General features: G+C 44.7%; 1 protein-coding gene across 1 annotated transcript in view; it reads right to left on the bottom strand.

Moving 5' to 3' along the window:
• The window catches only part of USP45 (ubiquitin specific peptidase 45), a 478824-nt gene that overhangs the window by 124917 nt on the left and 340305 nt on the right, over positions 1–13602 (bottom strand). The window contains 1 exon segment of the mRNA XM_063917030.1: positions 2437–2524. Within this exon segment, the coding sequence (XP_063773100.1) occupies positions 2437–2524 (88 nt within the window).

Here is a 13602-nt window from a genome sequence, read left to right on the forward strand (position 1 = left end):
CATATGCATATGCTATCCTTGCCGAGTTGCAAGTATCTACAAGCTAAGCAAAATGGGAAGCTGTTTTTTTAATTGCGATATAGAAGCAAATTTGATCTGAGCACGAGTAAAGCAGTGGGCAGGATGTAATGGCGTCTGAGATCACGGGAAGTGTGGGATGCTGGCAGATCTGGATGTTTTTAAAGGGGCAATCACTTTCAATGCATGTTTCGCCTTGTAAGTGATTGCCTCCTTAAAAAAGTCTGAGATCGTCCGGCATCCTGCACCTCAGGTGATCTCAGATGCCACTACATCCTGCCGAGTGTATTTTATTCGTAATGCAAAAGTCAGAAATCAAGAACAGAAAGAGCACCATACACTTTCCAACAGTTAATATTTATAAGGTGCATTGAAGGCCAGACTCAAATATAGTGGTTGTGGCAGGGACAGCATAGTTCCACATGGAGTTATTGCGGTGCAGCAAGATGTCCCAGATTTCGCAGAGCAGCAGCAGGACTGAGGGTTCAATCGAGGTTTTGCCTCAATCAGTTGTCAGCCAGAAGCTAGGCTAATTAATTAACACTACCTCTTATCTGCCTTTTTGGTTATGTTCAGTGCACAGAGACTTTGCTCCTGACGGCAGTTAGTGCCCAGGCGATAGGAGGGAATGTGGGGTTACGTTAGGAGCCATTTGGAACATGCACTGTTTGTGACAATGAACATTTGGACTATTATCGCTGTGTTGAGAACTGCCTGTAAACCTGACCTACAATTCCTGCATATGAAGCTGTATCTTGCCCGAGGTGGAAAAATTGTAAAAGGGTGTTGGATCTCTGTCACATGGTGCATCATTAGCTCATGCTGTTATAGCAAATATGCATATTTGTTTTTCCCAAAATAGCATGAATATCACCATGTTCTATTTTCAGAAATATTCTTTTACAATGCTGATTTATGGCAAATACATGAATAAAGATACCAATGACCACACACACTGAAGCATATGCAGTAATATTGCAGCATAAGTTCATAATCTAATAATAGTCTAATCAAGATGGATAATTATTGGACAAAAGGGAGAACAGGCTCCACAGCATCACAGGCAAGATGACGGCAGATATCTTAGTCCTGGTAGCAAGGAGGCTCTTATCCAAAAGAGCTGGAGTTTCCCCCTTTTCTGTCCAAGTGAAGGGTCAGTGAGAATCAATAAGCCGGGGAGAGTCAAGAGAGCATGGAGATTCAAGATGACAAAGCCAAACTGAGGAGAGGCATGGAGTCCTTTAGAAAAGGGCCAACAGACAAAGGCACCCAATATGAAAAAGCAACCCCTGGGTGCCCCTTGTTCTGCCTGCCGAGGACAGCCAGAACAGGTAAGTTACGAGTTGGCCACTGTATTCCTAAATCCTACTGAGCTACCAAAGACTGGACATCAGACCCAAGCCCCGTACTGCTCTGCCCTCCACACTAGGCCAACTAGCCAGCAATGATTTTGACACACAATCATAGTGTCTTCTGCTGCTAGTGTGACTTGTGACTGAGTAATATTTAGTTACAATACAGGGGGAGATACTAATGTTTGTGAACAGAGAAGTAAATCACTGTGAACACACAAAAAGGACAATACACCCAAAAGTTTTAAAATCTGTGTTTTACCAAGATAATCATTAAATTAATTCTGTAATTTCTTATATGTGGCAAACCGGGATTAAGTCAAAATCTAGGTTCAAAAGAAAAATACTTATCTTAGAAATAATAGATAGATCAAAATAATGACGACCTCGATAAACATGATCTAAAGATCAATTTATTTTATGTAGCTGGTGGTGGACTAAAAGCAATCAGGAGTCCAAATACAATTCCTATAAGTAGCTCATGTGACCAATAAATACGCTGTAAACAGCCAGTAAATATAGGTAGGACCTACAAGTTGCAGACAGTCTAGTGTTCACAACAAAATAACATCTAATAAACCACAAAACACACTTAGCAACATATTCTCAGTCAACCCGGCAAGAAATATATGCTTTTGGTTGAATTCACACAATGTCAAATTGCATTTGTAATGTATTGCATAAGAATCACATTTATCACGTACAGTATACTGCGCTAAGTGAGAAGAAAATAAATATCACAGCGAATAGCTGCAAACAAGAAATCGAGTATTGCAGGCAGCAATGGTACTATCAATACTTGCACAACTTCCCAAAATATATCGTTACTAATGTTATATAGAAATATCTTACAAAAGCATTTAAGTATAGATATGCCCATAGATGTAGCTAGGCATGCCCTATGGGTGGAGCATGACACGCCCCCTTACCGGCGCACCAACTATAATCTCCCTGAAAGTACTTTTCAAAAGTAGGAAAGTATGATACACACATAGCATGGCAAAACAGGTCATGAATTAATACATATCCCTAAATAAATAAATAAATAATAAATAAATACAATTACCTTTGTTTCCTCTATACGTAGAGCATCAAGTAAATAGTGAAGAAGTTCCTGGCTATCTTGCTGCTGGAACGTTTTAAACCGGGGGGCTCTGTAAATCGTACAAATTAAAATGAAGTTAGAGATCACAGCATTGCAGAAGAGGAGAATAAACCACTACTTAAACAATGTATTGCAGTCATTCTAGCATGGTATAATTCTTCATACAAGCAAAATATATAATAGAAATAATGAGAAATTAAGCAAATAAAGCTTCTGCCACACTTGATCCCTGGAAACTAAGGCTAAAAATATATAAATAAAAATCTACTGTGCTATCAAAAGTCTGTCTGCAAGGATGAAACTTAGCCAAAAATAAGTGATTGCATATTTTGCAGTGTAACACTGTAATAAATAGAGTTGTAATAAACATATAGAACAAGAAGGTGGATGTATGCACTTCATAAAAGGATTGCTTTACTGTGTATACACAGTTTAAAAGTGGTAAAACAGATTGGTAATCAACATTAAATACATTTATCCGACTACATCTGGAAGACAGTGCTCACCATGAGGCTGAGTGCAGGGCCCAGAAGTTGGCACTTAAAAAGTTCATTAATTTGCATAGTTAGTGCATCCCTTCAGTTACAAAAAATTACCAAAGCCCATAAGTTAAAGTGTAATGAAAAAGAACATGACACACCACTTTAACAAGAAAATATCCAAGGTACACTTGGAGAAATTGATTTAACAGTGAATACCAAAAAATCCTAACACAGGGTGTGATTCAGATCTGATAGCTGCTGTGCATTTTCGCACAGCAGGCAATCAGGTACTAACTGCGCATGCACCGCAAAGGGCATTGCTGGTCAGCGACGGGATGGTGCGAAAAATCTGTTCGGGCGCTCGCAAGGTGATTGACAGGAGTAAGCCATTTGTGGGTGGTAACTGACCATTTTCTGGAAGTGTCCGGAAAAACGTAGGCGTGCCCAAGCGTTTTCATGGAGGGTGTCTAACATCAGCTCCAGCCCCGATCAGCCTGATGTGATCGCACTGTAGGAGTAAGTCCTGGGCTGCACAGAGACTGCACAAAGTGGATTTTAGCAGCTCAGCGTACATATAGGATCACACACTTGCACGGGGCGAATTTACACTCCCCCTGGAGGCTGCGACTATCTGATTGCAGGACAGAAAAATTAGCAGCCCAGCGATCAGATCTGAATCACCCCCACTGTTCACCACTGGGATGATCCAAAGCTGCCACTGCGCATCGGTATGCTCATAGTTAGCATTTTAGGATGTGCAAATATGGATATACCAGAATTTGGTAAATATAAGGAAAGAGGATTTAGTGGCTGCCTGACAAAGCGCCACGCTGACCAAGAAGCATCAACTCATCTAGTTTAATGAGACGAAACCTAGGATGGCTATAGTTTGATAAATACTAGCAACTTCTTTTCTAAAAAACAAAAAATATATTCATCTTGCAAAGACTGACAGTCTTATCCAAGTAAATTTATAATGCTCTTTCAAAATCCAAGAGGAGATGCAGACTGGATCCCGATTCAAAATGCCAACAGCAGCAGCATCCTGACGGTAAGTACTGGGGTTTGGGCTAGGCACTAGGGTGAGGGATAGGGATAGGCTGTGAGAGTGGCTGTTAGGGTTAATATACTCACCGGGATCCGTTGGGATTCTGAATGTCAGGATGCCGTTGTCGACAGATCTGCCAGGATTGCAATAACATGCTGTACCTCCATGAGAGTAAGCTAAGTTTGCTCAGTAGACCCTGACTCCTTAAACAAAGAAAACACAATCTCCTAATTTAGATGTAAATTGGATACTATGCCCTGATATTCACTACAGATTTATTTGATGGATTAAGAGATTCTTGTACACTATATGTCCCTCAGGCCTAGATAACCAAACTAGATTGCTTTTAACTGAACTCCTCCAGAAGGAAGAAGACTCATTTCCTATTGGTATCCTGTTAATAGATAGACAGTGTCTTGTTAGACAAGTAATAGACAGTCACCACATGTTAGACAGACATTAGGTCGAAAGGGTCAAAAGGTCGACATGAAAAAGGTAGACAGTACAAAAGGTCGACAGCGTCAAAAGGTCGATATGAAAATGGTCGACATAAAACGATAGACATGTTTTTTTTTTTTTTAAATGTAACATGTTTTTGGACTATTTCATACTTTCTCTATCCATGCCAGCATAGAATTGGCTATAAACTTGCCCGAAGCGTGGCGAGCGACGCGAGCCCCTCGAGGGTATGCCGTTCTACAATTGGGCGTCCCAGATGATAAAACTATCCACACAAACCACAAAAAGGCAAAAAAACATGGTGTCAACCTTTTTGTGTATCGACCATTTTTATGTCGGCCTTTTGATTCTGTCGAACTTTTGTACGGTCTACCTTTTTCATGTCGACCTTTTGACCATGTCAACCTAATGTCTGTCTAACATATGGTGTCTATATATTGACTGTCTAACTAGACACTGTCTATCTATTAACCCACACCCTTCCTATTATCCATAGTGATTTGTTGTGAAGTGAAAAGAACAAACCTAGATCCCATAAAAGTTGAGGTGCTCACTGCAACTACCAGCTGCCTCATAAATTCTTCTGTCTAACTCTGCCCTCAATTACAAGCGAGCTACTGTCCAGCCAGCTATGGTATGCCGATTCTGCTCGCACCTCCATAGGCTGCAAACAAAATCAGTATTCTGTAACACACAAAGCTGCCAGTTAAGTGGTTAATTGAATCGGGCCCTTAGTCTAAGAATCTGCAAGCCAGGATCTTAGCCAGAGAACTCACTTGGCCACAAAAGTCAAGACAGACATTTTTTCCAAGGCATGGAATGCTGCCTCATCCAAAAGTTTGGGTGTAGGACAGTCTGATGGGAAGCATTCTATAACAAATTGTTACCATTAATCTATGGTCTAATGGGCCCTACACACTTTGTGATCTGCCACTGAGCTGCCCGACGGGCGACCCGGCGGCGGGGGGTGCAGGCAAATATGAACGAGATCGTCCATATTGGCCTGCATGCACAAGCGACAGGGCACCAGCGATGAACAAGTGCGGGGCCGCGCATTGTTCATTACTGTGCCTCCACACTGAAAGATATGAGCGGTATGTCGTTCATTAATGAACAAGATCGTTCATATCTTTCAGTATTATCGCGCAGTGTGTAGGGCCACTAAGAGCTGCCCCTAACACCATATCTGCAGTGCTAGCATTGTTGTCTGTGGCGTATAGAAGGGCTGTTGAAAAACTGTGTCTTGCTTGTTTCAATGCTGCTCCTGAGAGCCTATAGCCTGGATCAAACTGCTGGAGCCCCACAGAGCCTCGCCTGTGGCTACCAGCATGAAGGTTTATGCAGAGGGACCAAGTACTTTGTCACAGATAAGGATAAATAAGAAAACGTAAGATAAAGAAAATAAAAAGCAAAATAAACTCTTACTAGCTCCTTTACCAGCACAACACTTTTGGGCACGTGACTGAAAGTGAAAAAGGGCTGCAAAGAGGAGGCGCAATATGCCATCTCAGATACCCTAAATCACCTGTGTCCGCAAGACGAAGTTTAAATAATTAGAATTAGAAAACTAGTGTAATCCTCTTCAATAAAAAAATTATGTATTTTCTGTACAGTACGTACCTAATGTAGTTAGCACTAGAATAACTCCCAGCTGATATGATAATAAAATAAGAATTTACTTACCGATAATTCTATTTCTCGTAGTCCGTAGTGGATGCTGGGGACTCCGTCAGGACCATGGGGTTTAGCGGCTCCGCAGGAGATAGGGCACAATAATAAAAGCTTTAGGATCAGGTGGTGTGCACTGGCTCCTCCCCCTATGACCCTCCTCCAAGCCTCAGTTAGGATACTGTGCCCGGACGAGCGTGCATAATAAGGAAGGATATTGAATCCCGGGTAAGACTCATACCAGCCACACCAATCACACTGTACAACCTGTGATCTGAACCCAGTTAACAGTATGATAACAACGAAGGAGCCTCTGAAAAGATGGCTCACAACAAGGATAACCCGATTTTTGTAACAATAACTATGTACAAGTATTGCAGACAATCCGCACTTGGGATGGGCGCCCAGCATCCACTACGGACTACGAGAAATAGAATTATCGGTAAGTAAATTCTTATTTTCTCTAACGTCCTAAGTGGATGCTGGGGACTCCGTCAGGACCATGGGGATTATACCAAAGCTCCCAAACGGGCGGGAGAGTGCGGATGACTCTGCAGCACCGAATGAGAGAACTCCAGGTCCTCCTCAGTCAGGGTGTGCCCCTGACCAAGTAGCAGCTCGGCAAAGTTGTAAAGCCGAGACCCCTCGGGCAGCCGCCCAAGATGAGCCCACTTCCTTGTGGAATGGGCTTTTACTGATTTTGGCTGTGGCAAGCCTGCCACAGAATGTGCAAGCTGAATTGTACTACAAATCCAGCGAGCAATCGTCTGCTTAGAAGCAGGAACACCCATCTTGTTGGGTGCATACAGGCTAAACAGCGAGTCAGATTTTCTGACTCCAGTCGTCCTGGAAACATATATTTTCAGGGCCCTGACAACGTCAAGTAACTTGGAGTCCTCCAAGTCCCTAGTAGCCGCAGGTACCACAATAGGTTGGTTCATGTGAAAATCAGAAAACACCTTAAGGAGAAATTGAGGACGAGTCCTCAATTCTGCCCTGTCAGAATGAAAAATTAAGTAAGGGCTTTTATATGATAAAGCCGCCCATTCTGACACACGCCTGGCTGAAGCCAGGGCTAATAGAATCTTCACCTTCCATGTGAAATATTTGAATTCCACAGTGGTGAGTGGATCAAACCAATGTGACTTTAGGAAACTCAAAACAACATTGAGATCCCAAGGTGCCACTGGGGGCACAAAAGGAGGCTGTATATGCAGTACCCCTTTTACAAACGTCTGAACTTCAGGCACTGAAGCCAGTTCTTTCTGGAAGAAATTCGACAGGGTCGAAATTTGAACCTTAATGGACCCTAATTTTAGGCCCATAGACAGTCCTGTTTTCAGGAAATGTAGGAAACGACCAAGTTGGAATTCCTCTGTAGGGACCTTCTTGGCCTCACACCACGTAACATATTTTCGCCAAATGCGGTGAAAATGTTTTGCGGTTACATCCTTCCTGGCTTCGACCAGGGTAGGGATGACTTCATCTGGAATGCCCTTTCAGGATCCAGCGTTCAACTGCCATGCCGTCAAACGCAGCCGCGGTAAGTCTTGGAACAGACAAGGCCCCTGCTGGAGCAGGTCCTCTCTTAAAGGTAGAGGCCACGGTTCTTCCGTGATCATCTCTTGAAGTTCCGGGTACCAAGTCCTTCTTGACCCATCCGGAACCACGAGTATCGTTCTTACTCATCTCCTTCTTATGATTCTCAGTACTTTTGGTATGAGATGCATAGGAGGGAACACATACCCTGACTGGTACACCCACAGTGTTACCAGAGCGTCCACCGCTATTGCCTGAGGGTCCCTTGACCTGGCGCAATATCTGTCTAGTTTTTTGTTCAGGCGGGACGCCATCATGTCCACCTTTGGTTTTTCCCAACGGTTTACAATCATGTGGAAGACTTCCCGCTGAAGTCCCCACTCTCCCGGGTGGAGGTTATGCCTGCTGAGGAAGTCTGCTTCCCAGTTTTCCACTCCCGGAATTAACACTGCTGAGAGTGTTATCACATGATTTTTCGCCCAGCGAAGAATCCTTGCAGTTTCTGCCATTTCCCTCCTGCTTCATGTGCCGCCCTGTCTGTTTACGTGGGCGACTGCCGTGATGTTGTCCCACTGGATCAATACCGGCTGACCTTGAAGCAGAGGTCTTGCTAAGCTTAGAGCCTTGTAAATTGCCCTTAGCTCCAGTATATTTATGTGGAGAGAAGTCTCCAGACTTGATCACACTCCCTGGAAATTTTTTCCTTGTGTGACTGCTCCCCAGCCACTCAGGCTGGCATCCGTGGTCACCAGGACCCAGTCCTGAATGTCGAATCTGCGGCCCTTTCATAGATGAGCACTCTGTAGCCACCGCAGAAGAAAACACCCTTGTCCTTGGAGACAGGGTTATCCGCTGATGCATCTGAAGATGCGATCCGGACCATTTTCCCAGCAGATTCCACTGAAAGGTTCTTGCGTGAAATCTACCGAATGGGATCGCTTTGTAAGAAACCACCATTTTTCACAGGACCCTTGTGCAATGATGCACTGATACTTTTCCTGGTTTTAGGAGGTTCCTGACTAGCTCGGATAACTCCCTGGCCTTCTTCTCCGGGAGAAAACATCCTTTTCTGGACTGTGTCCAGAATCATTCCTAGGAACATTAGACGTGTCGTCGGAAAAAGCTGCGATTTTGGAATATTTAGAATCCACTCGTGCTGTCGTAGAACTACTTGAGATAGTGCTACTCCGACCGCCAACTGTTCTCTGGACCTTGCCCTTATCAGGAAAGCGTCCATATTTCTTTTAGGAAGAATCATCATTTCGGCCATTACCATGGTAAAGACCCGGGGTGCCGTGGACAATCCAAACGGCAGCGTCTGAACTGATAGTGACAGTTCTGTACCACGAACCTGAGATACCCTTGGTGAGAAGGGCAAAATTTGGACATGTAGGTAAGCGTCCCTGATATCCAGTGACACCATATCGTCCTGGTTCGCTATCACTGCTCTGAGTGACTCCATCTTGATTTGAACCCTTGTATGTAATTGTTCAAATCTTTTAGATCTCACCGAGCCGTTTGGCTTCAGTACCACAATATAGTGTGGAATAATACCCCTTCCCTTGTTGTAGGAGGGGTACTTTGATTATCACCTGCTGGGAATACAGCCTGTGAATTTTTTCCCAATACTGCCTCCCTGTCGGAGGGAGACGTTGGTAAAGCAGACTTCAGGAACTTGTGAGGGGAAGACGTCTCGAATTTCCAATGTACACCTGGGATACTACGTGTAGGATCCAGGAGTCCACTTGCGAGTGAGCCCACTGCGTGCTGAAACTCTTGAGATGACCCCCCACCGCACCTGAGTCCGCTTGTATGGCCCCAGCGTCATGCTGCGGACTTGGCAGAAGCTGTGGAGGACTTCTGTTCCTGGGAATGGGCTGCCTGCTGCAGTCTTCTTCCCTTTCCTCTAACCCTGGGCAGATATGACTGGCCTTTTGCCCGCCTGCCTTTATGGGTACGAAAGGACTGAGACTGAAAAGACTGTGTCCTTTTCTGCTGAGATGTGACTTGGGGTAACAAAAGAGGATTTTCCAGCTGTTGCCATGGCCACCAGGTCCGATGGACCGCCCCTTTATACGGCAATACTTCCATGTGCCGTCTGGAATCTGCATCACCTGACCACTGTCGTGTCTATAAACATCGTCTGGCAGATATGGACATCACATCTACTCTTGATGCCAGAATGCAAATATCCCTCTGCGCATCTCGCATATATAGAAATGCATCCTTAAAATGCTCTATAGTCAATAAAATATTGTTCCTGTCAAGGGTATCAATATTTTCAGTCAGGAAATCCGACCAAGCCCCCCCAGCGCTGCACATCCAGGCTGAGGCGATTGCTGGTCGTAGTATAACACCAGTATGTGTGTATATACTTTTTTGGATATTTTTCAGCTTCCTATCAGCTGGCTCCTTGAGGGCGGCCGTATCTGGAGACGGTAACGCCACTTGTTTTTATAAGCGTGTGAGCGCCTTATCCACCCTAAGGTGTGTTTCCCAACTCGCCCTCACTTCTGGCGGGAAAGGGTATACCTCCAATAATTTTCTATCGGAGGAAACCCACGTATCATCACACACTTTAATTTATCTGATTCAGGAAAAACTACAAGTAGATTATTCCCACCCTACATAATACCCTTATTTGTGGTACTTGTAGTATCAGAAATATGTAACACCTCCTTCATTGCCCTTAACATGTAACGTGTGGCCCTAAAGGAAAATACGTTTGTTTCTTCACCGTCGACACTGAAGTCAGTGTCCGTGTCTGTGTCGACCAACTGAGGTAAATGGGCGTTTTTACAAGCCCCTGACGGTGTCTGAGACGCCTGGACAGGTACTAATTTGTTTGCCGGCCGTCTCATGTCGTCAACCGACCTTGCATCGTGTTGACATTATCACGTAATTCCTAAATAAGCCATCCATTCCGGTGTCGACTCCCTAGAGAGTGACATCACCAATACAGGCAATTTGCTCCGCCTCCTCACCAACATCGTCCTCCTACATGTCGACACATACGTACCGACACACAGCACACACACAGGGAATGCTCTGATAGAGGACAGGACCCCACTAGCCCTTTGGGGAGACAGAGGGAGAGTTTGCCAGCACACACCAAAAACGCTATAATTATACAGGGACAACCCCTTATACAAGTGTTTTCCCTTATAGCATTTTCACATATGTAATCATATCGCCAAATAAGTGCCCCCCCTCTCTGTTTTTAACCCTGTTTCTGTAGTGCAGTGCAGGGGAGAGCCTGGGAGCCTTCCTCACAGCAGAGCTGAGCAGGAAAATGGCGCCGTGTGCTGAGGAGAATAGGCCCCGCCCCCTAAAACGGCGGGCTCTTCTCCCGGAGTTTGTGAGATCTGGCAGGGGTTAAATACATCCATATAGCCTCAAGGGCTATATGTGATGTATTTTAGCCATAAAAAAGGTATAATACATTGCTGCCCAGGGCGCCCCCCCCAGCGCCCTGCTCCCTCAGTGACCGCTGGTATGAAGTGTGCTGACAACAATGGCGCACAGCTGCAGTGCTGTGCGCTACCTTATGAAGACTGAAAGTCTTCTGCCGCCTGTTTCTGGACCTCCGGACCTCTTCAACTTCGGCATCTGCAAGGGGGGTCGGCGGCACGGCTCCGGGACGAACCCCAGGGTGAGACCTGTGTTCCGACTCCCTCTGGAGCTAATGGTGTCCAGTAGCCTAAGAAGCAAATCCATCCTGCACGCAGGTGAGTTTACTTCTCTCCCCTAAGTCCCTCGTAGCAGTGAGCCTGTTGCCAGCAGGACTCACTGAAAATAAAAAACCTAACTTAAACTTTTATTCTAAGCAGCTCAGGAGAGCCACCTAGATTGCACCCTTCTCGGCCGGGCACAAAAATCTAACTGAGGCTTGGAGGAGGGTCATAGGGGGAGGAGCCAGTGCACACCACCTGATCCTAAAGCTTTTATTATTGTGCCCTGTCTCCTGCGGAGCCGCTAAACCCCATGGTCCTGACGGAGTCCCCAGCATCCACTTAGGACGTTAGAGAAATATAGCTGGACCTAAGCAAATTCCAGAATATTTTACAAAAGAAGCATATCAAAGGCTATCATGTTTGCTTGATTCATTTTATGATAAAGACTCCCAAAATGGGTTTTGTACATATTTCTCTGTCAGAAATGGAAACAGACAGTATTGGAATTGATACACAGATTTATGACAGCTAAAAGATGTGCTCTTTTCTCCTTGAAAATATGCTCCAAGCAAGATCCTTGTGGAGACTGGACTGCTGGGATGGTGGGCTAAGCTGACCGCTCACAGATGTGGGGACATATGGAAGCCAGTGCCAGTAAGCTACAACCTGTTGTATAGTGTCAGCAGTATAATGACAGAACAGGTTGGGTCCTAAGTAATGGTGACACGAAGTGAAGGGCAACTGTCACAGAGAGATATAAGCTATGTTCTCAACTGTTATTAAAAAGCATGGTAACTTGGCAACCTGTTTTATACCATATGCATGCAAATACAAGTATTAATAAATATCACAGAGCCTTCAACTGAAAGGAAACTCACATTTATGCTACAGTGCTCATTATTCATTGGTACTCTCTCTGACTTGTGAGCTCCGTCAGCCGCATACTATCCTTTTGGTTTGCCAACTACTATGATTTAAATAGTTAATTTTCAGTCTATTTTTATGGCACAAACTCTTAGGATATTTGAAAATAGGATCACACCATGACTTGTAGCGCTGTCACTGCTATTGAGTGAGGGGGCAGCGATAACATATGTAAGGTTTTAATCAATTCCAAAAACACACACACACAAAAAAAAAATGAAATGGTTCTGCCAGCCGTTTCCATAGCTACATAGCTACATTCACCAACTGGCTGGCATTGTAAGGTAGAACCATATGGCAAATTTAAGACTACCATTCCTTCTGTGGTGATTTTCATTACTCCCTGCAAAATGTGTATCTAGTAAAGCCATACAACCTCTTTTCCCAGCTTTAGCGAGCCAGATTGCTGGAAAAGTGGGGTATAGTAAATTAATTCATAGTTGAGAACACCGAACATTTCAAGCTACAAAACATCATTTAATAAACAAGTGTGACATGAACCTCTACTTTCCTCCGTACACCCATTTATTGTAATGTGCCGTAGGCATGCAGCACCAGTTCACAGTGAATCTGAGATACGACCAAACTTTCCCACCCGAACATAGCTCTCTCAGGACTGTCATTTCTAAAGGGACAGTTAGTAGTATGAGAATCCCACTATACTGTAGATCAGAAACATTGCTCCAAATATGAAGCCTGTAATGATTCCATTTAAAGCACTACAATCATGCTTACAAAGGACGGTATACTTTGCAGGACTGTATTTTTTGCAGATACTAGCACAACAGGATTATGAATATATATATATATATATATATATATATATATATACATATACCGTATATATATATATATATATATATATATATATATATACACACACCAGTGGCGGAAGTCTGGGAGGCAATGGAGACGGATGCCGCCGGGCTCCAGCAATGAAGGGGGCACCTTCTCCATTGCCTCTGACAGTGTGGTTGTCCGGCTGTGGCTCCCGTCTCCCGAATGACACCCCGGCTCCTGCCCCCTGAGAAGTGCGGCTGCCCGGCTCCAGGATGATGATACCGCGACGCTTCAGCTCCCGCCCCCCATAGCGCAGCTACCCGGACAGACTGATGACATCACGGCTGGCCGGCTCCCGCCCCTCAGTGCCGCTACCCAGCTCCTGCACCACCACAGCACAGCTTCCCGGCTTCAGCTCCAGCCGCACAATGCCACCGCACAACGCCGCTGCCCAACTCCTCCTGCATGCTTACACTGAGGCAGGTGAGAAGAGGTATCTTATGGAGGAAAGTGTCAGGGTGGGGGACAGTGTGTGTGTGTGTGTGTGTGTGTG

The sequence above is a fragment of the Pseudophryne corroboree genome, chromosome 4 (genome assembly GCF_028390025.1).
Source record: "Pseudophryne corroboree isolate aPseCor3 chromosome 4, aPseCor3.hap2, whole genome shotgun sequence".
NCBI classification, from domain to species: domain Eukaryota; kingdom Metazoa; phylum Chordata; class Amphibia; order Anura; family Myobatrachidae; genus Pseudophryne; species Pseudophryne corroboree.